The 23,080-nt window shown below is 34.0% G+C and overlaps 1 protein-coding gene across 1 annotated transcript; it reads left to right on the plus strand.

Annotated features, from left to right (window-relative positions):
- The first annotated feature begins 24 nt into the window (after positions 1–24).
- Positions 25–22,455, plus strand: ipmkb (inositol polyphosphate multikinase b). Its single transcript, XM_051124521.1, has 6 exons — positions 25–571; positions 3,109–3,194; positions 6,386–6,482; positions 6,575–6,747; positions 16,159–16,240; positions 17,992–22,455. The coding sequence occupies exons 1-6, from the start codon at positions 415–417 to the stop codon at positions 18,522–18,524; spliced, it is 1,128 nt and encodes a 375-aa protein (XP_050980478.1). The 5' UTR covers positions 25–414; the 3' UTR covers positions 18,525–22,455.
- The last annotated feature ends 625 nt before the right edge of the window (positions 22,456–23,080 follow it).

Raw genomic sequence — 23,080 nt, forward strand, 5'->3', positions numbered from 1 at the left:
TGACGTCACACGCAGCGTGTCTCTCGGGACGCGCGTCAGTGTGTGTGCGGGGCGGAAACAAACAGCGAAGCGTTCGCAGAACTGCGAGTTCCCCTGCGATATGACTAACTCCGCCAGAATATCGTGTCGATCTTTGTACTCCGGTCGTTCCGTATCTGCCATCTCGTACCAATTACCGCGGGAGGAGTGTAAACATCTCTGAAGTCAGGAAGTGGGATGTGGCCCAGGTGAAAAACTCGTTATATGGTTGCGAGCGTGGGCGCCGTGACTGATGGCACGCGATCGGTCACACACATCAGGATGACGCGTCGAGCGTGTGCGATCAATATGTGAATTTGTGTGTGGACAGTAGTTTAGAGAAATACAGAGCCATTGCAGTGAAGTCTTCGGTGTGAGTATCAGCTCAGCATCATAATGGACTCGTCTGTGGCGCTGGGGAGGCTGGAGCTTGCGTGTCCGGTAATGACCCGCGGCTCGTGTTTACCGGAGGGCGCGCAGAGCGCTCACCTGAACGGCTGCGTGCCGCTCTCTCATCAGGTGGCTGGACACAAGTATGGCGTTGATAAAGTGGGTCAGTACACATTTGATCTCATTCCTTTTCATTTGAACCATCATTCTGCTATTTGAAATTGTGTACGGGGCTAGTTGTCACAATTTTTACCTCAGTGAATATTTCTCAGGGACAGTTTGTGTACAGTATATGCACTTACTTTTCAGTTGTATTTGTAAAAAGCTGTGGGATAAATATTACCGTTATTATTTGCGAAACAATATGCAGGTGGTCTTTTGTGACAACATGCTGTCACAATGTGTGGGGTAAGTTGTCACAATGGGGACTTGTCATTAAAAAACCTTTTCAAATAAAATTAAACAGTAAAACAACTATGAAGCACAAAACTATTAATGAAAAAGCAAAAATGTATTCTGTACTATTGTGAAATGCCAAATTAGACATAAATGCTACATCAAACAACCTTTCAGATATTTTCCAGTCAAATTTAAACAGTAAAACAATTAAGAAGCACACAGTCATGAATGAAAACGCAAAAAAATGTGTGAAAGAATGTTTAAAAATAAGGTAAAATTAAACATCTAAATGCTACCTATATATTAAAACAATAAAATGTGTAATGCAACATTTAAAATATAAAACTGTTTCCCACATTTAAAAATCTGGAATATGATGGAAATTTATGAAAAATTTACCCATCGGCTATTACATATGTGACCCTGGACCACAAAACCAGTCTTAAGTCGCTGGGGTATATTTGTTGCAATAGCCATAAATACATTGTATGGGTCAAAATTATTGATTTTTCTTTTATGCCAAAAATCATTAGGAAATTAAGTAAAGATCATGTTCCATTAAGATATTTTGTAAAATTCCTACCATAAATATATCAAAATTTAATTTTTGATTAGTAATATGAATTGGTAAGAACTTCATTTGGACAACTTTAAAGGTGATTTTCTCAATATTTAGATTTTTTTGCACCCTCAAATTCCATATATTTAAATAGTTGTATCCTAACAAACCATACATCAATGGAAAGCTTGTTTATTCAGCTTTCAGGTGATGTATAAAGCTCAGTTTAAAAAGATTTACCCTTATGACTGGTTTTGTGGTCCAGGGTCACATATTACAAATATTTCAGTATTGAGGTATTTGTAATTTTTTTAATTATCATTAAAATCATATAAAACCACTGCTAAAGCAAAAACAAATAATTTTGATAAGAAGTTTCTAATTTTCTAGTTAGTGACGCATAGTTCATGTGACAACTAGTCCTGGTCTCCGATTAGTAATCGTTCTGATGCCACTACAGATTTAATAGAAATAGTTGAGTTTAATGGGCTGACAGGTTTCATTTGTGTCTATATAGTGCTGCTGACTCAGTCAGGATTTGCCCCATGACGTGCAAAAACGGCTCTACATGTATGACCCATATAGCGAGTCAGTTGTAATGCAATATTAAACAGAAATTGACCAATGTGGTAAAACACAGCAGAGATTTGATGTGCATTTGTGACCACTATAGTTTTTTTATTCCTGCAACATACTTTTTGGGTGAACCACACAGGTTTGTTTGGGCCACACAAAATGTTATTTTGCATATAAGTCTGTAGAAGTCAGTTTGGAAGACTATTAAGTTTTTATTTATTTAATTTTTTTAAACCAAAACTTCTAAAATAAATAAATAAATAAATCTGTAATACATAAGTTAATGTAAAATTTTTGTACATCATACACATTAGTGTTTGTTGTAATTGATGCTTATTTTAATAAAAAGTGTGTGGTTTGAATTATTTTTATTACTCTATTTTTAGTTTTGTTTGTTTCGTTATTTATTTAATTTTTAAAACATAATTTAATTTTCTTTATTAATTATTATTATTATTATTATTATTATTTTAATTAGCATAATCATTCAAGCTTATTAAACGGCAAAGAAATTGAAAAGTAAACCATGCAGATGCATTACAGTAATGAAAATAAGAGGGAAATGTTATAATTGTTATTGATAGTATTATTACAATGTAAAAACAGGCTTTGTTTATTAGTTATTATTTACTTAAGGTTAAAGCTAATAGCATGTATGTATACATTAGAGGTAATGTGAGTCGCTGGAAGAATTGCTTCAGGTAATGGAGATGTATGGTATTCATGTAAATAGAGGCTTTATTTAAATATAGCCTGTGGTAGCAAATTCCCCCTGGTTGATGACGCTTGTTGTCATGAATTTGTGCTTGTCATGTTTGCTTTTGTTTACCATTGATGTGAATGGCTTTTGAAATAGCTATTTTTAAGGAGGGTGAGCCTGACCTAAATCCAGAGCTTCACAGTCTATGACCGTAATCTGTAAACCCCGCCAGCCTAGTTCTCAGCAGCATATAGGCCAGCCTGTGATGTCATTTACACACACTGCTGTGATCTCCCCTCACATCAGCTTCAAAAGAGCCTCTTTACAGTCCTTCACTTAAACAACTCAATGGATATGAGCATTTATTCATCTATATTAATCAATCAGTGTTTTTTTAATGTCAGCATGTGCTTATTGGTTTGGCCTTTGCACTGATCGTGATTATGAGTTGTTTTTTTAATCACAGGTATCTTGCAACATCCTGATGGTACGGTCCTGAAACAGCTACAGCCTCCTCCAAGAGGACCCAGAGAGATGCAGTTCTACAGTATGGTGAGTGTTACAGGAATGTTCTGGCTTCAAGACTGGAGCACTGTCCATCACCACAATCATTCTGACACATCCTTAAAATCAAAAACAAATCAAATTCCACCCGGATAACCTGGGGTCATGTCGAATATGAAAGTTGTTTTCTTTATTTCATCATACATAAATGGATATTAGAAAAGCACTGAGAAAAATGCACCCAATTACATTATGTTAGTAAAGGCCTGTTCGCACATTAACTATAATGGTAACACTTTACAATAAGGTTCCATTAGTTAATGTTAGTTAATATAATAACAAACATGAATTAACAATGAACAATACTGTTATTATAGTATTTATTAATCTTTGTTGATGTTAGTTAATGAAAATACAGTCGTTCATTGTTCGTGTTAATTCACAGTGCATTAACTAATCTTAACAAGCATAACTTTTGATTTTAATAATGTATTAGTATATGTTGAATTTAACATTAATTGAGATTAATAAATGTTATAGATGTATTGTTCGTTTTTAGTTCATGTTAACTAATGTAGTTAACTAATGTTAACTAATGAACCATATTGTAAAGTATTATTACCATAACAATATGTTACCCTGGATCACAAAACCAGTCATAAGGGTAAATTTTTCAAAATTGAGATTTATACATCTCTGAAAGCTGAATAAATAAGCTTTCCGTTAATGCATGGTTTGTTAGGATAGGTTAATATTTGTTCAAGATACAACTATTTGAAAATCTGGAATCTGAGGGTGCAAAAAAAATCAAAATGTTGAGAAAATCACCTTTAAAGTTGTGCAAATAAAGTTCTTCACAATGTATATTACTAATCAAAAATTAAGTTTTCATATATTTACAGTAGGAATTTTACAAAATATCTTCATGGAACAAGATCTTTACTTAATTTCCAAATGATTTTTGCCATAAAAGAAAAATCAATAATTTTAACCCATGCAATGTATTTTTGGTTATTGCTACAGATATACCCCACCGACTTAAGACTGGTTTTGTGGTCCAGGGTCACATATATGGTCGATTGATGACATATGTTTTAATAATTGCTTTAACTCTAAGAGAACAGAGGTAAACACTTTTTTTTTTTTTTAAGGAGCACATGTGTGTGAGCGCATTAAAAAAACTTTAGAGGCACAGTGAAAATGTATCAGACGTAAATAATGTAATTATATAAATAAATGATGTGTTTAGATAACATTTACAAGCAGAATGATTTAAATTATTACTATACCAAAAATACATTTTAAATATTTCTTCTTTAAACTGTGTTTAATACTTAAATTATAAAAATGTATAAACAAAATACCAGTATATAAACCAGGGAGAAGTAAACCTTTATCTGTAATTCAGGACTTTAATTATAAACAAACCCAAAATACACTGGGGCTTATTTGAAATGTTTATGCTTTGCATATTACAACATATTACAATGTAAACATCGTAAAGTAATAACTTTCATAAGTAATTGTCATAAATATCATAAATCGTTGCAAAATGCTCTGAAACCGCAAAACATGTGTAACTCAGAACAGCACAATTTTAAAATCACATTAGGCTGTATCACATTTCCTGGTGGTCCGTCTTCAAATTTAAGATGTCTTGTAATGATATGACAAGGTCCTGCAGGGACACATAGTCCACACGTTTTGCACACGTAGTCCCAAATACATTTTACAGTACCCACATCTATTTTTTGTCGCAAATGCAAGTAAAATGCTCACACTGTTGAGCCTCGAGAAAAGAGTCTACACCAAAACAATGACGACTGTATGGCTTTTAACTGTGGGACACAAAAGAAGATATTTTGAAGTAAATTTAGTAAATTAAAAAGTGTTTAAGAGGTCCTTCATTCCAGATACGATTAAAATGATTAATTCAGTTTAATCAAACAGTGTAAACGGCATGAAGTGTATCTTTTTGTTCTCTTTTATGTGTGATTCTGATTTTTGAATCTGATTTTGTTGAACTGGTGAGGCAAAGACAGTTTTCCACTTAGGTGGACAATAAAGTTATGCAATACAAAAAGATGGCAGTTGACCTAAGTTTATATGGACAAAAAACATAGGATTTTTTTCAAAATATATTTAATGTTCCACAGAGGTCATACAGGTTTGGTACGACATGAGGGTGTGTAAATGATGACAGAGTTTTCGTTTGAACTTGTTTAGAACCCAGAATTTTGCTTTGTGTGTATTTATTTGTCATCCATTATCTTTGGTGCTATTAGATGTTAAGAAGTTGGAGACTCTTAAAACCTGTGTTGGTCATCTGATTGCATGTGATCAGGGCTATGATGGAGCCCAAAATGTTTTGTGATCTAATCGCTAAAAGCACATAGTGAGGTAGTCACACAGATGTGAACTCCAAGTATTTGTAGTGCAAACACTAATGTCCTGGAAAACAGTGAAGGGCCGTTTACTCAACTGTCTGTCAGACACTGCACTAAAACAAGGGTTTAAGTCATTGTTTATGTAGTGATTAACCAGTAGGGTTTGCCTTACAGAGCAGGGTGGCTAATATAAAGCTGATGTATCATCACACCATTTAATTTAAATACAGTAAAGCCAAGCATAATTGCTGTGGTTACATTTATATTTATTTAACATATTATTTACTAAACAAGTAATTGGAAAAAAAATAATTCAAAACAAACCATTTTGGGAAAAATTTATACTTTTTTTATTTAATTTATCTTTAAAATAGGAACTTCTTGATTCTATAATCCTATTATTTAATTTTACAAATAATAATAATCTGTAAATCTGTAATTCAACGTGTGTTCAAGCACTTTTCTTTTTTTTTTAACTTAAAAAATGTAGGAGCACAGTCAAAAATTTTAGGAGCATCTTCTAATCAATAATCCAGCAATCTGATCAAAAATTAGCCTTCCCATTATGAGGTGATATTTGATTTCTTAAATTGATTTGCAAGGGAATTTTGTTTTTACCTTTGTAATGGCATTTCTCCTTTTTATGTCATTTTTAAAAAATATACATTTGACAAGCTTTTTAAAATTTCTAATGAAAACAACAGAATAAGAACAAGTAGAATAAGAAGAATAAGAAATCAGGTATTAACAAAATTAATTTGTACTACAGAGGTGGCACAGAAGAACACAAAAGTGGCTTGTAGGTGTATTTTCAGACAAAATTTCACAGTGAGATCTTGTTGTTTATGTCAGGTGTATACTGAAGACCACTGCGACCCCTGTCTTGTAAACCTCCAAGCGCACCTTCCCAAGTACTACGGCACGTGGTCCTCACCAGACGCTCCCACAGGTACAGAGATGGATGCATGGCGCCATAAGGAGATTGGTGGATATACTGTACAGCATGAGTTTAGCCAGCACTCTTCTCGCTCTCTTCCACAGACCTGTACCTCAAGCTGGAGGATGTGACACGCAGGTTTCAGAAGCCATGCATCATGGACGTAAAGATCGGCCAGAAGAGCTACGACCCCTTCGCTTCACAAGAGAAACGGGAACAGCAAATCAGGAAATACCCACTGATGGAGGACATCGGCTTCTTGGTTCTAGGAATGAGGGTATGTTTTTAAAAATCAATGTGGATGTTACTGATTATTTCTGAAGGACTAATGGATTAACTATTGACTATTAATGTTATTAGTCAATTATTATTAATGAGTTGATAAATTAACTATTGACTCATTGATTCGCTCACTTGAAGGATTAGTTCACTACCAGATTAAAAATTTTCTGATAAATTACTCACTGCCTTGTCATCCAAGATGTTTATGTCTTTCTTTCTTCAGTCAAAAAGAAATTAAGGTTTTTGAGGAAAACATTCCAGGATTTTTCTCCATATAGTGACCCTCAATGGGAACCAATGGGTTGAAGGTCCAAACTGCAGTTTCAGTGGAGCTTTAAAGGGCTCTACATGATCCCAGCCGAGGAATAAAGGCTTATCTAGTGAAACAATAATTTAAAAAATTATTTAATTCATAAAATGTATATACTTTTAAACACAGATTACGACTGGATGGAATCATAGTCTGAAGCTAAAAAATCTTTTTACACTGTGTGGTCGTGTTAGGACCCTATTGAAATTGCTCAGTTTCTTCTTCTCCAAAATGAATTGCATTTTTGAGGGCCTAAACATGCTTGAAAACTCATGAAACTTTGTACACGTGCCAAAGTGGGTATGTTAAAATGGCTCGATAGCGCCACTTATAAAATCTTAATTTTAAATTTAGTTACCCTTGAGCTACATTTCACATAAAATTATAAAAAATTCGATACACACATGTAACACACCAATACCACAAAAAAGTCCCCTGGAACAGAGTCCGAAACCCAACAGGAAGTCTGTTATTTAGAATTTTCTCTGCAAGTTTTGTGTCGTTTTTGCCAGGCGTTGTATTTTAACAAACTCCTTCTAGAGATTTAAACACATCACACCAAATGACAAATTTCGATGTTTCACCATGAAACAGGAAGTTGTTATAATTCAGGCATACAATGTCCGATCTGGCCTGATCTGATCAAGTTTTTAAAAATTATATATTTTTAAGCTTTTTAAAATTTCTAATTAAAACAACAGAATAAGAACAAGTAGAATAAGAATAAATTACCAATCAAATTAAATCAGTAATAACAAAATTAATTTGTACTACGGAGGTGGCATAGAAGAACACAAAAGTGGCTTGCAGGTGTATTTTCATATGTTTAATGAGGCTCGGAGGTGGCATGAGTGCAATCAAATTCATGAATTCATGGTGAGATTAATGTTTTAAATATTATTGATTTAAATAACTGAAAAGTTCCAGTAGGTGGCGGCAAGTCACTGATTTAATTACTGAATCATATCATTCATTTGATTCATTCGAATGGCTTGAAGGAATAAAGCAAGTGACTGTCTTTATGAATGGAAAATTTTATCATTGACTCACTAGATTTGTTTCAAAATGCACGTTCATTTATAAACAGAGATGCGCAACGGCTCAGTTGAGACTTGTTTCAAACTTCATTGTATTTTTGACGATGAAATAAAGCAAAATCAGGCAATAGTGTTATAGTCAGACAATGTAAGTCACTTTATATAAACTTCTTGTTTATTTAACAGTTGTATTTTATCAATATCTCATTTACAAACTCCCTTAAAAATTATTAGAGGCTGTCACTCTCTTAGTTCATTGGGATCTCACAAAGTTCCATTATTATAATCAACGAGCCTCTCTACACTGCACAGTGAATCTCTTATTTACAGTCTCTCTACACTTTGTTTATTTAAGGATTCGTGAGATATGTCTGTGATGCATTACTCAACGTTGCAAAAACACGCTGAGGGGCAAACACAAATATGCTGATCGCTTCAGTCGCACTGGTGCTCCTAAATATTTTTTCATAGTCGCACGCAGAAGTTTTCAGTCGCAAATGCAACTGAAATGGTTGCACTGTAGAGCCCTGTGAGGACCCATTCAACTCTGCTTGCAGCTTAAATTTTATCTCATTTTTTATATACATTTTGTCAGCTCAAATCTACAGACTGGCTTTGACCTCGATCAACTAGCGTCATCTTGTCTAGACTGTAAATGTAGGTAAAAGTCATGTAGTGTATTACAGCCTTTAGTTGTTGCAGCCCTACTTATCTTCATATCCAGTCGTGCAGATAAAAAGCGTCCTTTTGGTGTGCGGATATAGCAAGGTCCAAAATAGGTCTGTATTTTGAAATATATGTTTGAAGTGTTACCTGCTGTCACATTCAGGTTGTGAAACATGTGAATTGCTTAGGGTTTGTATATGCTGTGTGATGTGAAGCAGAACCACAGGGGTTGAGGTGTCAGAATGGCTTTGTACGCAGCAGATAGTGTCACAGACTCACCTAACACATTCAGAGGTGGTTATTCCACTCTCTACTGGCTATTTTGAATCATCACTACTTCCTGTGTACAACCCAAACACTTCTGTCCTTCAGTAGTTAGTGGTTGTTTTTCTTGTTTTAATCTCATTGTTCAGTCCTGAATGTGGATTTGCTCTTCCAGAGGTCCTGCCATTTCATCTAATGATGAGCTTCGGTACAGCTGGTGCCAGAGCCTTGTGTTTTAAGAGGTTTTAATTAACGGTCAGCAGCTTTAGAGCAGGCAGAAAGGGATAAAGCTCAGTGGTACAGCCACAGCACTGTGTGCACTAGAGTCACACACTTGCTGAGCTTTGGACACAGCAGGCAACAGCAGCACTGTCATCAACACTGCTGGAGTGAAACATTTGAACATTTGAATAGCTTGGGAGGGAAATTTGGTCTGTATAATCAAACAGAGCATGCACGAACACTTGTAAAGAACCCTAGTTAAAAAAGTAGACCCAGCATTTACTGCAGTAGTGGTTGAAGCAATCATAAATCCTCTGTGAACTAGTGAACTTTGATCCTCTCAACCACCGTAGTTAAAAGAGAAGTTCACTTCCAGAACAAAAATTTACAGGTAGTTTACTCACCCCCTTGTCATCCAAAGTGTTCATGTCTGTCTTTCTTTCTTCATTCGTAAAGAAATTATGTTTCTTGAGGCAAACATTTCAGGAATGTTCTCCATATAGTGGACTTCAGTGGTGCCTGCGAGTTTGAACTTCCAAAATGCAGTTTAAATGTGGCTTCAGAGGGCTCTAAATGATCCCAGCCGAGGAAGAAGGGTCTTATTTAGCAAAACAATTGATTATTTTCTAAAAAAAAATTCAATTCGTATACTTTTTAACCTCAAATGCTCATCTTGTCTAGCTCTGCGTGTACTCTGTGCGTTCCGGGTCAATACAGTTAGGGTATATCGAAAAACTCCCATCTTATTTTCTCCTCTAACTTCAAAATCCTCCTACATCGCTGCAGAAGTACAGACCCAGTGTTTACAAAGTGAACGCGCAAGGAGGGTCAAACACCCTTTACAAAAAGGTAAAACAGCGATTTTTGAAGTTGGAGGAGAAAATGAAATTGGAGTTTTTCGACATACGGTAACATGAAACGGAATACATGGTAAGTTCATGCAGAGCTAGACAAGACGAATGTTTGAGATTTAAAAAGTATATAAATTGTACATTTTTAACCAACTAACCAATCTTTTCGCTAGATAAGACCCTTCTTCCTCGGCTGGAATCTGTTTAGAGCTGCACCATAAAAGACCACTATTGGGAAGGACACTATTCGGAGGACATTCCTGAATTTTTTTCCTCAAAAAACATAATTTCCTTATGACTTGAATGACATCCTGAATGACAAAGGGGCGAGTAAATCATCTGTAAATTTTTGTTCTGGAAGTTAACTTCTGCTTTAAGCGTAACGTTGTTATGACAGTTATAATCAACCACAAAAAGGAATCCACGCTCACATAATCACAAATTTAAGAAACATCTGAGATTTGCTGTTACTGCTCTCATAAAATCACATCTAGAATTTTAAACTTACATTTAAAGGAGAAGTCCACTTCCAGAACAACAATTTACAGATAATGTACTCACCTCCTTGTCATCCAATATATTCATGTCTTTCTTTCTTCAGTCGTAAAGAAACTGTTTTTTGAGGAAAACATTTCATTTTTCTCCATATAATGGACTGATATGGTGCCCTGAGTTTGAACTTCCAACATGCAGTTTAAATGCGGCGTCAAACGATCCCAAATGCGGTTGTAAACGATCCCAGCCAAGGAAGAAGGGTCTTATCTAACTAATTGATCGATTATTTTCATAAAAATAATTTTTTATACTTTTTAATGTCAAACACTCATCTTGTCTTGCTCTTCCCAACCTCTTTTTTTCCGGTTCATGACAGTTACGGTATGTCGAAAAAAACCCATCAACTTCAAAATCATCCTATATCGCTGTTTTACCGTTTTTGTTAAGGGTGTTTGATCTTCCTTGCATGTTCACTTTGCAAAGACTGGGTCGGCAGCGATGTAGGATGATTTTGAAATGATTTTTGAAGCTGAAGGAATACGATTGTAGTTTTTCAACATACCCTAACTTTTTTTAGCCAGAATACACAGAGTTCAGGGAGAGCAAGACAAGATGAGTGTTTGAGATTAAGAAGTATTTAAATTGTATTTTTTAAAAAAATGAAAATAACCTATCGTTTCGCTAGATAAGACCCTTCTTCCTCGGCTGGGATTGTTTACAACTGGATTTGGGATCGTTTGAAGCTGCATTTAAACAGAATTTTGGAAGTTCAAACTCGGGGCACCATAGCAGTCCATTATATGGAGAAAAAACCTGAAATGTTTTCCTCAAAAAACATAATTTCTTTAAGACTGAAGAAAGAAAGACATGAACATCTTGGATGACAAGGGGGTGAGTACATTATCTGTAAATTGTTGTTCTGGAAATGGACTTCTCCTTTACTGTCTAACATGAAGTATTTGAGAAAAATGTACATTTTAGTCAAATTTACTGCATAATTATTTCATTCTATGATTATTACCTCTTCTATCAATTAGTTCTTGCACCCCGCTTGCATTCATATCTAGTTGTGCAGGTTTTTTTTTTTTTTCGGTGTGAAGAAATAGCAAGGTTGAACAAAGCTCTATTTTTGAACGTGTTTGAGGTGTCACCTATGAGCATGTTTATTTGCTGTATGCACACACACACTACCGGTCAAAAGTTTGGAATAATTTAGATTTTCAGTGTTAATGATTTTAATGAAAGAAGTCATGTAACAATGCTTACCAAGGCTGCATTTTTTATTAAAAAAAAAAAAAAAATTTAAAAAACTGTACTATTGTTCAATCTAATTAAAATTTAAAATACATTTTTTTAATTTTTATATTTTTAACATGTAATTTATAGTGGTTCAACAGATAACAAAACTCACGGTGCAGATCATAGTAAGTTTTAAGCCACAGATCGGATGTTATTCAGATCAGCAAAAGAAAAATGTAACTTTTCTATCCATTTATTACAGCACACTTAATTGGATAGTTTGCCGAAAAATTAAAATGGTCATTAATTACTCCCCCTCATGTCATTCCAAACCCGTAAGACCTTCGTTCATCTTCAGAACACAAATTAAGATATTTTTGATGAAATCCGAGAGCTTTCTTACCCTGGATAGACATCAACGCAGCTAACACATTTAAGGCCCTGACTTGCTGATTTGCCTAAGAAACGTTTCTTATTATCAGTCTTTAAACTTTGGACTGGTAGTGTATGTATATTAGTGCTCTTGAAAATGTTATTTGTCAGTTATTATTAATGAGCATACAGAGTGCTTGTATCTGTTTGGTATCCATGTTCTATAAACGCTCCGTGTGGATCTGAACGAGGTCTCTGCACCAGCTGTCTTGCATAACACATCCTGTTCATTTAGCTTGCGCTACCAGTCTGATTTGTTTAGTCATATGTTTTCTTGGCAGCACATATATGTGAATAAATCTTGGAAATAAGACAAAATTCCAGAGCTATCTGTGATTTCTCGAAGCTTGACGCAGGGATTTGACGCAGATGATGATGGCTCTTTCCGTTTATTGTGTCATCACATGTAGCATGACGACAGTGATGGACTATTGACGTGAAAGTCTCCAAAAATATTCGGTGCTTCTTTTGAATTCTGCTTCATGTTCTAAAACTGAACAAATGAGAGAAGTTGCGGTGAATGATTCATATTGTCAAGAAAACTATGAAAATCTGTTCACCAAAAAAAGAGAACAATGGCAAATCATATTTGGTTAAATGCTTTTAAACAATAACAGAGATTAATAATTATGTATTAGTTATTATGTACGTTATTTATTAATTATGTCCATTTTAAAATATTTAAAAATGTAATTTATTCCTGTGATGCAAAGCTGAATTTTCAGCATCATTACTTCAGTCTACAGTGTCACATGATCCTTCAGAATTTTTTTTTTTTTTTACACCACCATTGAATTTTATAAGAAATTGATATTTTATTTAATCAATTTCAAATAAATGCTGTACATTTGAACTTTCTGGGAAAAAAAAGTCTTATTTATTTATTTATTTAAAATCTTAATGATTCAAGACTTTTGACCAATAGTGTATGTATTTCTCTAAGCCATTTTAAATGAGGTAGGGTTAGCATTATGGAAACATTATTGGCTTAGCATGAAATGACTTCACTAATATAGTTGTGTGTGTGTGTGGGAGAGAGAGGAGGATATGTTTGGATATCTGTGCCATCAGACAGGATGAGCTTATCACACTGGCCTCTCCCAGCATCCTCAGGGTCTTTTGCTTCTCTCTTGGGAAACATGGGTGGAGACCTCTAAACTCTTTATCATCCGCTCATGATGGATGAGGTTTACTCAACACCCTTCACTTATGCAGCAGAGTCATGTCGTTCTTTATTACCTCAGAGAGAAATGTGCATGTTGTCTGAGAACAAGCTTTATATGAAGTGCCTTCCTTTGTTTGCACATGGATTTAAATATGTAATGTAAAACTTTCCTGATCTTATCGCATGCAAGGGTGAGGAAAGATGTGTCATTGCACCACCCCTTCATTAAAATAATGTAGAATCACAAATATTATGCATTATTTTTCTAATTTTTCATTTGAGTTATTTTAAGACATTTGTCAAGTTTTGTCCGTAAATTCCTTGTGGGTGTAGGACTAATTTTTTACACATCTCATCTCAGCTTCCATTGCTAACTCCAAAACATCATTTTAGAGATATATGGAGACTTGAGCCATTGTTAATGCAGTTCTTAATGCACTCTAATGCAGTTATTAAAACGAGAAAGAGCAAAATTGTAGATAGTGTAATTGTAGCGGGTATGACGTCAAAATCTGGAAGAACAATTCGCCAGAGATTTACCTATAGGGTTTATAGTGGGGTTTTTAACAGGGCTTAAAAAGAAAAAAAAGATTCATTCGATTCACTCTGAGCAGATTCTATATTTTAACTTTTCTGTTCCTGCATTCCTGCATTCTGTTCCTGTATTTTTTTATTGTTCCGAAACCGGTTTGAGTAGAAAAAATGTCGATATCTTAACCTGCTGCGCTTTAGTCGCAGCCAATACAGCATCATCTTTTCTAGATTTTGGCCAAATGTAGGCTACTAAACAAAAGAAAAATCTGTTAACGCTTTAAAGACATTAAAGTCTTTTTTAAAGATATTTAAAAACGTTTGCTGCGTTATTGAAAAAATGCTACTCGTATAAACTTGCGTTTGAGAAGGGGAAAAAAACATAAGTTGCATAGGCTCACGTTATATTTTATTTTAACATTCAGGAATAATGTAGGCTAAAATGCCAGTGAAGTAAAATGTTTACAAACATTATAAACACATCAAATCCTCTAAAGTTAAAGGAGAACTCCACTTCCAGAACAACAATTTACAGATAATTTACTCACCCCCTTGTCATCCAAGATGTTCATGTCTTTCTGTCTTCAGTTGTAAAGAAATTATGGTTTTTAAGGAAAGCATTTCAGGATTTATCTCCATATAATGGACTTCAATGGTGCCCCCGATTTTGAACTTCCAAAATGTAGTTTAAATGCAGCTCCCAAGGGCTCCAAACGATCCCAGCCAAGGAAGAAGGGTCTATATGTCAATATGCTAGCTAACTGTTCATTGCGATTTCAAAATAAAAGCTCAAAGCCTTTACACGTTACACGATGTCCACATATTCATTAAATTACAGTGGCTGTAGAATTTCTGTCATAAAGAAATGGCCAAATATTAAAGATTAAGCAGACGTTTGAATCAAATTTTTGGTCAATATTAAACAAGGATTAAATCGCTCAGTAACGTGTAAAAACAGTCGTCAGGCCATTGGCGCCCTCTGCAGGCATTTGTTATAATGTGTAATTTACATTAGCTCAATTGGTTATAATACTTTGTCTTTTAACAGTTTTGTTGAATAAAACCATGTGATTACTTGCTTTTTAATACTTTATTTGAACAAATTATTATGGCCACATTGCTATTATATGTATGTTAAGTCAGACTATTGTTCACTTAGGTATATTTTTTTTACTACAAAAAAATAGTTATAATTATCTGATTAATCGATTAATCGGCAGAATAATCGACAGATTACTGTATTATCAAAATAATCATTACTGACAGCCCTACATAATTACCCTAATGATAACCTTAAAAATTACCTCAACCATTCAACAATTCCGTAGTATAATATACACTGTAAAAGGAAAAAATAAATAAATAAATAAATAAATATAATATATATATGTAGCTATAGCTTAAATATTCAAATGAATATTAAATGATTTGATTTATTTATAAAAAAAAAAACATAATATGCAGAAAAATAAGCTTGGGGTAGTGCATTAATATGTTATTCCAATTTTTTCTGTTTTAATTTTAAATGAGTCTATTCCACAGTGATTGAACTTGACACACAATTTTTATGGTATAGATACTTTATTCATTTCAGGATGTTTGTCTTGTTTGTTTTACTTCTTTTGGCTCAAAGGGCAGCTTAAGTAAACGTAGCACAGTCCTAATGGTTTAAAGAAAATTATTGGTTGACCTTTAACTATGTTTAAATAAAATGGAAATTTGAAGTCTCCTGGATAGGAGTGTCTAAAATTGCGCATAGAAAGGGCAGCGAGGTCCAGTATCTTGGTGAAATATTGACGGGGAGCAGACGGTATGTAAATTCTCAGTCTCAGGCCGTCCCAGGGGTTCAGTCCTCTGCCAGCCTGTACGGAAAAACAGATGGATAAAAAGAGCCGATCTACATAACCACCAAGCAAACAAAACCATTACTCATAATTGCGCTGTTGATTTGGAGGATATAGAAAGGAACTTAATGCCCCTCTCAAAATAAACCCAAATTACACAGTATGATATTACATTGGCTCCCTCATCACCCTTTCCAGAAGTTCAACTTGAATTTCATTTCCTTGCTGGAGTTAATTCAATCAGAGGAGATATTGTAATGACCTCACATGTCCTCTAGAGGGAGATCCAGACCTCTGAAGAGACTATTCATATTCAACTCCAGTTCAAAATGTGTCTTGCTGTCTTTCAGGTGTATAAAGTTGGCTCAGACAGCTTTGACACATATGACCAGCATTATGGAAGAGGTCTCGTGAAGGACACGATCAAGGAAGGTGAGATCAACCACAGGGTGAATGCATCATACTATTTGCACCATAACACTGTTAACTTATACAAGCAAAGTGTATGTGGCAGATGAATGAGAAAAACAAGCTTAATTTAAGTTTAAATGCCTTGACGAGCACTCTGTTCTTTTCTGGATTGACATTTGTCTTGTAAAACGCAATTGGGTTGGGACATAAAGTTTTTTAGTTTAGTTTTTTTTTAATGGCAGATAATTAGACATTTATTGTGAACCAACTTGTTATGGTCAAGTATTAGCCATTGTTGCCAAGTAGATTAAAAAAGTTTAATATAAGAAGTTACATTTAAAAAAAAAAAAAAGTAAAGTATTTCTGCGGCTCAAACAGTAGAGGATGTTTTTCAGGAAATGCGTAGTACATAATAAATAATAGATTTAGTGCAATATAAGTTGCTTAGACAAAATGTGCAAATGCATAAATGTAAAATGTAATGTAAAATACAGATTACAGAAATCTAGATAAAAATCAAGAAATTGTTATATACATGTATATTGTTGTTTTGAATAACAGTTTTTTTTTTTTTTTTTACAATCTTTTATGCTTACCAAGGCTGCATTTATACAGTAATAGAGTGAAAAATTATTAGAATTTACTATTGCTACTATTAACTGATTTATCTTTGAATATATATTTAAAATGCGATTTATTCCTTTACTGGAATGTTTAGCAACCTTTGCTCAAGTCACACAAAAACATTTTTTTTTTTTTTTTTTCCAAAACTGAAAATAGTCATTGCTTAGTTGAAAACAATTTTCAATTTATTTATTCATTAACTTTATTTATTTATTTATTTAAAATGTTGGATTCAGTAAGATTTAAAATAATAATAATTATTATTATTAATAATAATAATAATAATAATAATAATAATACTTATATTAAACAATGATACATTAAACTGATTATAAGTGACAGTAAAAACATATATTAATTTAATAAAATAATAAAAATTAATGTTACAAAAAATATTTCAAATAAATGCTGTTTTTTTGTTTTGTTTAGTGTTTTTGCCCTTTCTGTTCATCACAGAATTCTCGGGAAAAAAAAAAAAAAGTATGACAGTAATAAGGACCATTAATACCAATCACCAATAAAAATGTATATAAATTAAGCGTCAAATCAGCATATTAGAATGATTTCTGAAGCATCATGTGACACTGAAGACTGGTGAAATTATGCTGATAAGTCAGCTTTGCATAACAGAAATAAATTACATTTAAAAAAAGAAATTCTAATAGAAAACTTGTTTTTAATTGTAACAATATTTCACAATATTACTGTGTATTTTAGATAAAATAAATACAGCTTTGGTGTACATAAGAAACTTTTATTATTCCAAACTTTTGACCGGTTGCATATTTATATGTACCTACCAATATAACAATGCATAGTATGGAACAATAGCATTAACTTCTTGCTAAAAGGTTGTGATGCCACATGAGGATGTGAGCATGTACGTGATAATGCAAAGAAATTGATGAATCTGAAGAGATTTATTACAAAATGAATTGACTGATAGAACCATTTCACATTTTGTCCATTTATGCAAAGGCATATTTTCATTATGTCAACCAAGCCATCCAGGTCACAGATACAAGTTCAGCTTTGTCTAGGATTGCCTGAAGGCAAGATCGAAATCGTTTCAGATTAACCGTCACAATATAAAGCATTTGACGACCTCTGTAGTTGTTTCCTTCCTGACTCATTGATAATTCCTGCAGGTTTATCCAAGTTCTTCTACAACGGCGACATTCTCCGCAAAGACGCCATCACTGCCAGCATCCTCAAAGTCCAGAAGATCCTTCAGTGGTTTGAGGACCAGAGTCGGTTCAACTTTTATGCAAGCTCTCTGCTCTTCGTCTACGAGGGCGTTTGCGCGCCCAGTCTCGTCTCTCACACCCTACGGGATAGCCAGATCGCACCCGAGGCCTGCGAGCAGAACAACAACATCGATCAGAGCCTCTCCACCATGTACTCCCTGCACAAGAAGAGCTGCGCCCGGAGCCACTACCAAGCCAAACAGGACAACGGCGTTTGGAGCGCCTCACAGCAGCCCAACGGCAACCGTGGCTTGGCAAGACTGGAAGAGGACAGGAAGGAGGCGAAAAGCGAAGCGGGACAGGAAACGGTCAGTGATGTGGAGGTAAAGATGATTGACTTTGCACATGTCTTCCCTAGTGACGTTCCCGACCAGGGTTACATCTACGGCCTGAAGAACCTACTGAAGGTCCTACATCAGATTCTGGAGGAGTGATGTGGAGCGGTTCTTGTTGTTGAAGGTATGAATTTTGTAGCCACTTTCGTGTCCGTCTACCCGCCTTTCTCTAATCTGCACTACCTACACCATCAGTGGAGTAACATGTTTGTAATCCTTCGTCTAATGTATGTGCTTTAGTCTTTTAAAAGCTTTGTATAGTTTGTTATTATATCTTACTCAGGTAAATGAATCTATAATGCTTGTATATTTATCCTGACAAAAGAAGAAACACTCTCATCATATTATTATGCCTCAGATATTACGTATTAGTTCCTGTTTCCAGAGCCATTGCAGGATTTTTTTTTTTTTTTTTCCTTTTTATTTTTTTTAAATCCATGGAACTCAAAATAGGAATTTGATGAGTGGAAAATATATTTGACGTTTATTTCGCAAATGCTGCCAATATGACCCTGCCTGTTTCAGACCTGTTGAATTGTGAATTTTATCTAATTTTTTTATGTGATTTGAAAAGAATTAACTCTTTGTAAGTGTGTTCATGTTCTGATTACTGATGCAATAGAACTGAAATAACAATGAGAGTAATGAAGTTGAGATCATTTATTTTTTTCATTGTACAGCCCTTGTGGTTTGTCTACATCAAATGCCAAAGTTTCCATTAATGAAGTGAAGGTGAATTGTGATTTTAATAATATGATCTTTCTTCGGAATACCAACCAATGTACTTGGGTGTCCAGGTATTTCATTCAAAAGTCGTTTGTACACATTAATTTGGTGACGGCGTAGGACACGATAGGAACTTAGTCATGAAAAAGACATTTAATGTGAATCAATGTGAGAGGAAATATAAGAATACCCTTAAAATTATAAACAAATATTTTAATCTCAGAAATGATTTTTTTTTTATGTGTGTGATTTGTCAGTAACCATTTAAAGGGTTACTCCACCCCAAAATGAAAATTTTGTCATTGATCACTTACCCCCATGTCGTTCCAAACCCGTAAAAGCTTTGTTCGTCTTTGGAATACAATTTAAGATATTTTGGATGAAAACCAGGAGGCTTTTAACTGTCCCATTGACTGCCAGGTAAATACCGCTGTCAAGACCCATGAAAGACATCGTCAAAATAGTCCATCTGCCATCAGTGGTTCAATATGAATTTTATGAAGTGACAAGAATACTTTTTTTACGCAAAGAAAAAAAAAAAAGATTTTATTCAACAATTCATCTCCGCATCAGCGTAGCGCCATTTTGAAGAGTATCCGCTGGATACATTGCTTTATAAAATTCAGACTGAACCACTAATGGCAGATGGACGATTTTGACGATAACTTTTTTTTTTTTTGGGTCTCCAATGTGCTTTTTACCTGGCAGTCAATGCGACAGTCATAAGCCTCCTGGTTTCCATCCAAAATATCTTAAATTTTGTTCCGAAGAAGAGCAAAGCTTTTACAGGTTTGGAACAACATGGGGGTAAGTGATTAATGACAAAATTTTCATTTTGGGGTGGAGTAACCCTTTAACTTGTTTGTTTGTTTGTTTTTTTGCTTTTATGGTTTACATGTTTATGAGCAGCAGAGACTTTTTTTCTTTTTTTTTTTTTTTTTAACTAATTTAGGGTTCCCAGTTATTAAAAAAAAACTTGCACGTATTAGAGAATTTTAAAATTGTCAAAAACAAAACAATTTGTCTGGTATTCAGCCTTCACTAAAAAAGTCAGAAAAGGCATGTAAATTCATTGGTGTTTTGTGTGGGAACCCTGTCTATTGAATCCTTTTTCAAATCTCAGGCATAGCATATTTTAATAAAATGGTCTTATGCTTGTAGTTGAGGTCAAAAGTTTGCATCCCCCTTTCAGAATCATTAAAAACGTTATTTTTCCAAAATAAGAGGGATCTTACAAAAGAGAGCCACAAGAGAAAAAAATAGTTGAATTTATAAAAAAAAAAAAAAAAAAAAAAACGTTCAAAAGTTTACATCCCCTTGATTTTTAATACCGTGTTGTTACCTGAATGTTACCTTGTTTGTTTAGTGATAAGTTGTTCAATCATGTACAATTTTTTTTTTTTTTTTTTTTGTACAATGGCATCTTTTCACTCACTGATGCTTCAGACGGAAAAACTATACATTAAGAGCCAGGGTTGAAAACGTTTGAACAGAATGGAGATATGTACATTTTTCTTATTTTGCCTAAATATTATAATTTTTAATTGCCTTTTAGAGGCCACAGTAGATACTTGCATGTTTTCCAGAAGACAAAATTAGTTAAATTTACCCCGATCTTCAAAATAAAAAGTTTTCACCTCCCTGGCTCTTAATGCATCGTGTTTCCTTCTGAAGCATCAGTGAGAGTTTGAACCTTCTGTGACAGTTGCATATGAGTCCCTCAGTTGTCCTCAGTGTAAAAAGATGTATCTTAAAATCATGCAGTCATTGTTGGAAAGGGTTCAAATACACAAAAATGCTGGAAAAGGATTTTTCTGAAGAACAGCGGGCGGTTAAACCTGTTCAGGACAAATAAGGGACTCATGAACAACTATCAAGAATCAAGGGGATGTTAAATTTTGAGCTTGGTCATTTTTTTTTTATAAATTCAACTACTATTTTTACTTGTGGACTATATGTAAACATCTTTCATGTGAAATATCTTATTCAGGTCAGTACTAAAAAAAAACATGCATTTTGATCCTTTCTATTTTGGAAAAATAATTAACATTTTTAATGATTCTGAAAGGCGGATGCAAACTTTTTACCTCAACTGCATAACAATCATTCATATTCATCTCAATACATTTAGTTAAACTCGTCAGGAAATTGCGTCCTTTTTTAATTTCATATCTCTTTTGTTTGTGTTTTGTGTGTTATGTTTTATTAGCCTGGTTTTAAGTGTACGAAGAACAATTTAACATTCTTATTCACGTGCACCTTTAAAGTGGCACAACATAGGAAAGTTGCTTTCCGTTTGTATCCATAAAGACAAAAAGTGCATGAATTGCATAGCTCTGTGGAAATATGTGTCTTTGGGCAAAGTGAAAAATTGCCTTTGTGCCTATCAAATAACAAATAGTCTTTTAGCAGCTCCCGGTGTATTAAAGGTTGTCAGTACACCTCAAGAAAAGAAAGCGGTCTAAACAAGCTCTGGAATACTATAGTGCTCTCATTATAATATGCTTTTGTTCACAAATAAATGAACTGATGCCATGTTTACATTCTACCTTTATGGTTATCTGGACAAAGACACGTTATATAGTCGTACATGCATAACTCAATAATTAATGTCTATTAATCATCTTATTTATGCACTGAAAGTAAGTGAAAATACTATGTGTACTTTTATGCTTTTTGTTAATTACTTCAAATGATCTATCATTTTATTTCTTTTTCTGATTGTTTGTTTTATTCTAATTTTGTTTTTTTTTAAATAATGGTATATAGCACCTGATTGGTAACTACTGTATGTGTGGTGCTTAAAGCACTTTAGTGAACCTTTGGTGAGACTGGATATTTCCCTGTGGAAGAATATTGATCAATCTTATTTAAGGGCATGAAACTGTTGAATCTCAACAGACGGACAAATGAAGTCTGAACACTCACATCAACATTTGTACACTGGCTAGATCTTTTGTTCGCAGGAACGGCAGGAATATTTCCATGGCATTCATTTTCTGGAAGATATATGATGATAGCTCTTTGGTGTCCTAATGCTTGCTGTTCAATATGCTGAAATATACAGGCCTGGGTTAGTGATGTCTCAATATACGTCCCTTTTTGAAAACCTGTCTTACACTTTGTATCGAGCTAAACTTAGGGATTAACACAAAAGACAGAAATCTGCAAATGAAAACTACATCTCAAATGTCATCACATTTAGATGGTTTCCAAATGAATAATGTATTCTAAATGTCAGCCATGGTTTCCTGGATAGAATCATAGCCCTGAACTGTTTTTATAGTGATTTTTTTTTTTTTTTCATGAAAATCAAATAAACTAAGGTTGTTGTAATGGGCATTCGTCATGGAAAAGTGAACAAACTCAAAACTGATCAATGAACACTCTGGTTTAAGCAAATCTGATGCTTATTGACCTGTATAGTGTGTAGTCAACCCTGATCTAATTGTTCTCTTAACAAATTACCACTTTTGAATATGGATATATGAACGTAATATTTACTTGGATGATACTGAGTGTATATTTGGCAAATTTTCATTAATAAAATCTACATTTAATACCATGTTTTGTTGCTTGTGCTTATTCTACGGGATGTTTTACGCATTAAAACTTGGGATGTTCAGAACTCATGCATAGTCATAAGTTGATTTTAATTGTTCTCTTAACAAATTACCACTTTTGAATATGGATATATAAACTTAATATTTACTTGGATGATACTGAGTGTATATTTGGCAAATTTTCATTAACAAAATCTACATTTAATACCATGTTTTGTTGCTTGTGCTTATTCTATGGGATGTTTTACGCATTCAAACTTGGGATGTTCAGGACTCATGCATAGTCATAAGTTGATTTTCAACCTCTTGAAGGAACAGTTCAACCAAAAATTAAAATATACTCACCCTCAGGCCATCCAAGATGTA

This window comes from Labeo rohita, chromosome 12, assembly GCF_022985175.1.
Source record: "Labeo rohita strain BAU-BD-2019 chromosome 12, IGBB_LRoh.1.0, whole genome shotgun sequence".
In the NCBI taxonomy this organism is placed as follows: domain Eukaryota; kingdom Metazoa; phylum Chordata; class Actinopteri; order Cypriniformes; family Cyprinidae; genus Labeo; species Labeo rohita.

Coding starts and splice junctions, on each gene's coding strand:
- ipmkb (XM_051124521.1), top strand. CDS start 415: ATGGACTCGTCTGTGGCGCTGGGGAGGCTGGAGCTTGCGTGTCCGGTA. Junction 6,483..6,574: donor CTCACCAGACGCTCCCACAG/GTACAGAGATGG, acceptor TCTCTTCCACAG/ACCTGTACCTCAAGCTGGAG. Junction 16,241..17,991: donor GAAGGACACGATCAAGGAAG/GTGAGATCAACC, acceptor TAATTCCTGCAG/GTTTATCCAAGTTCTTCTAC.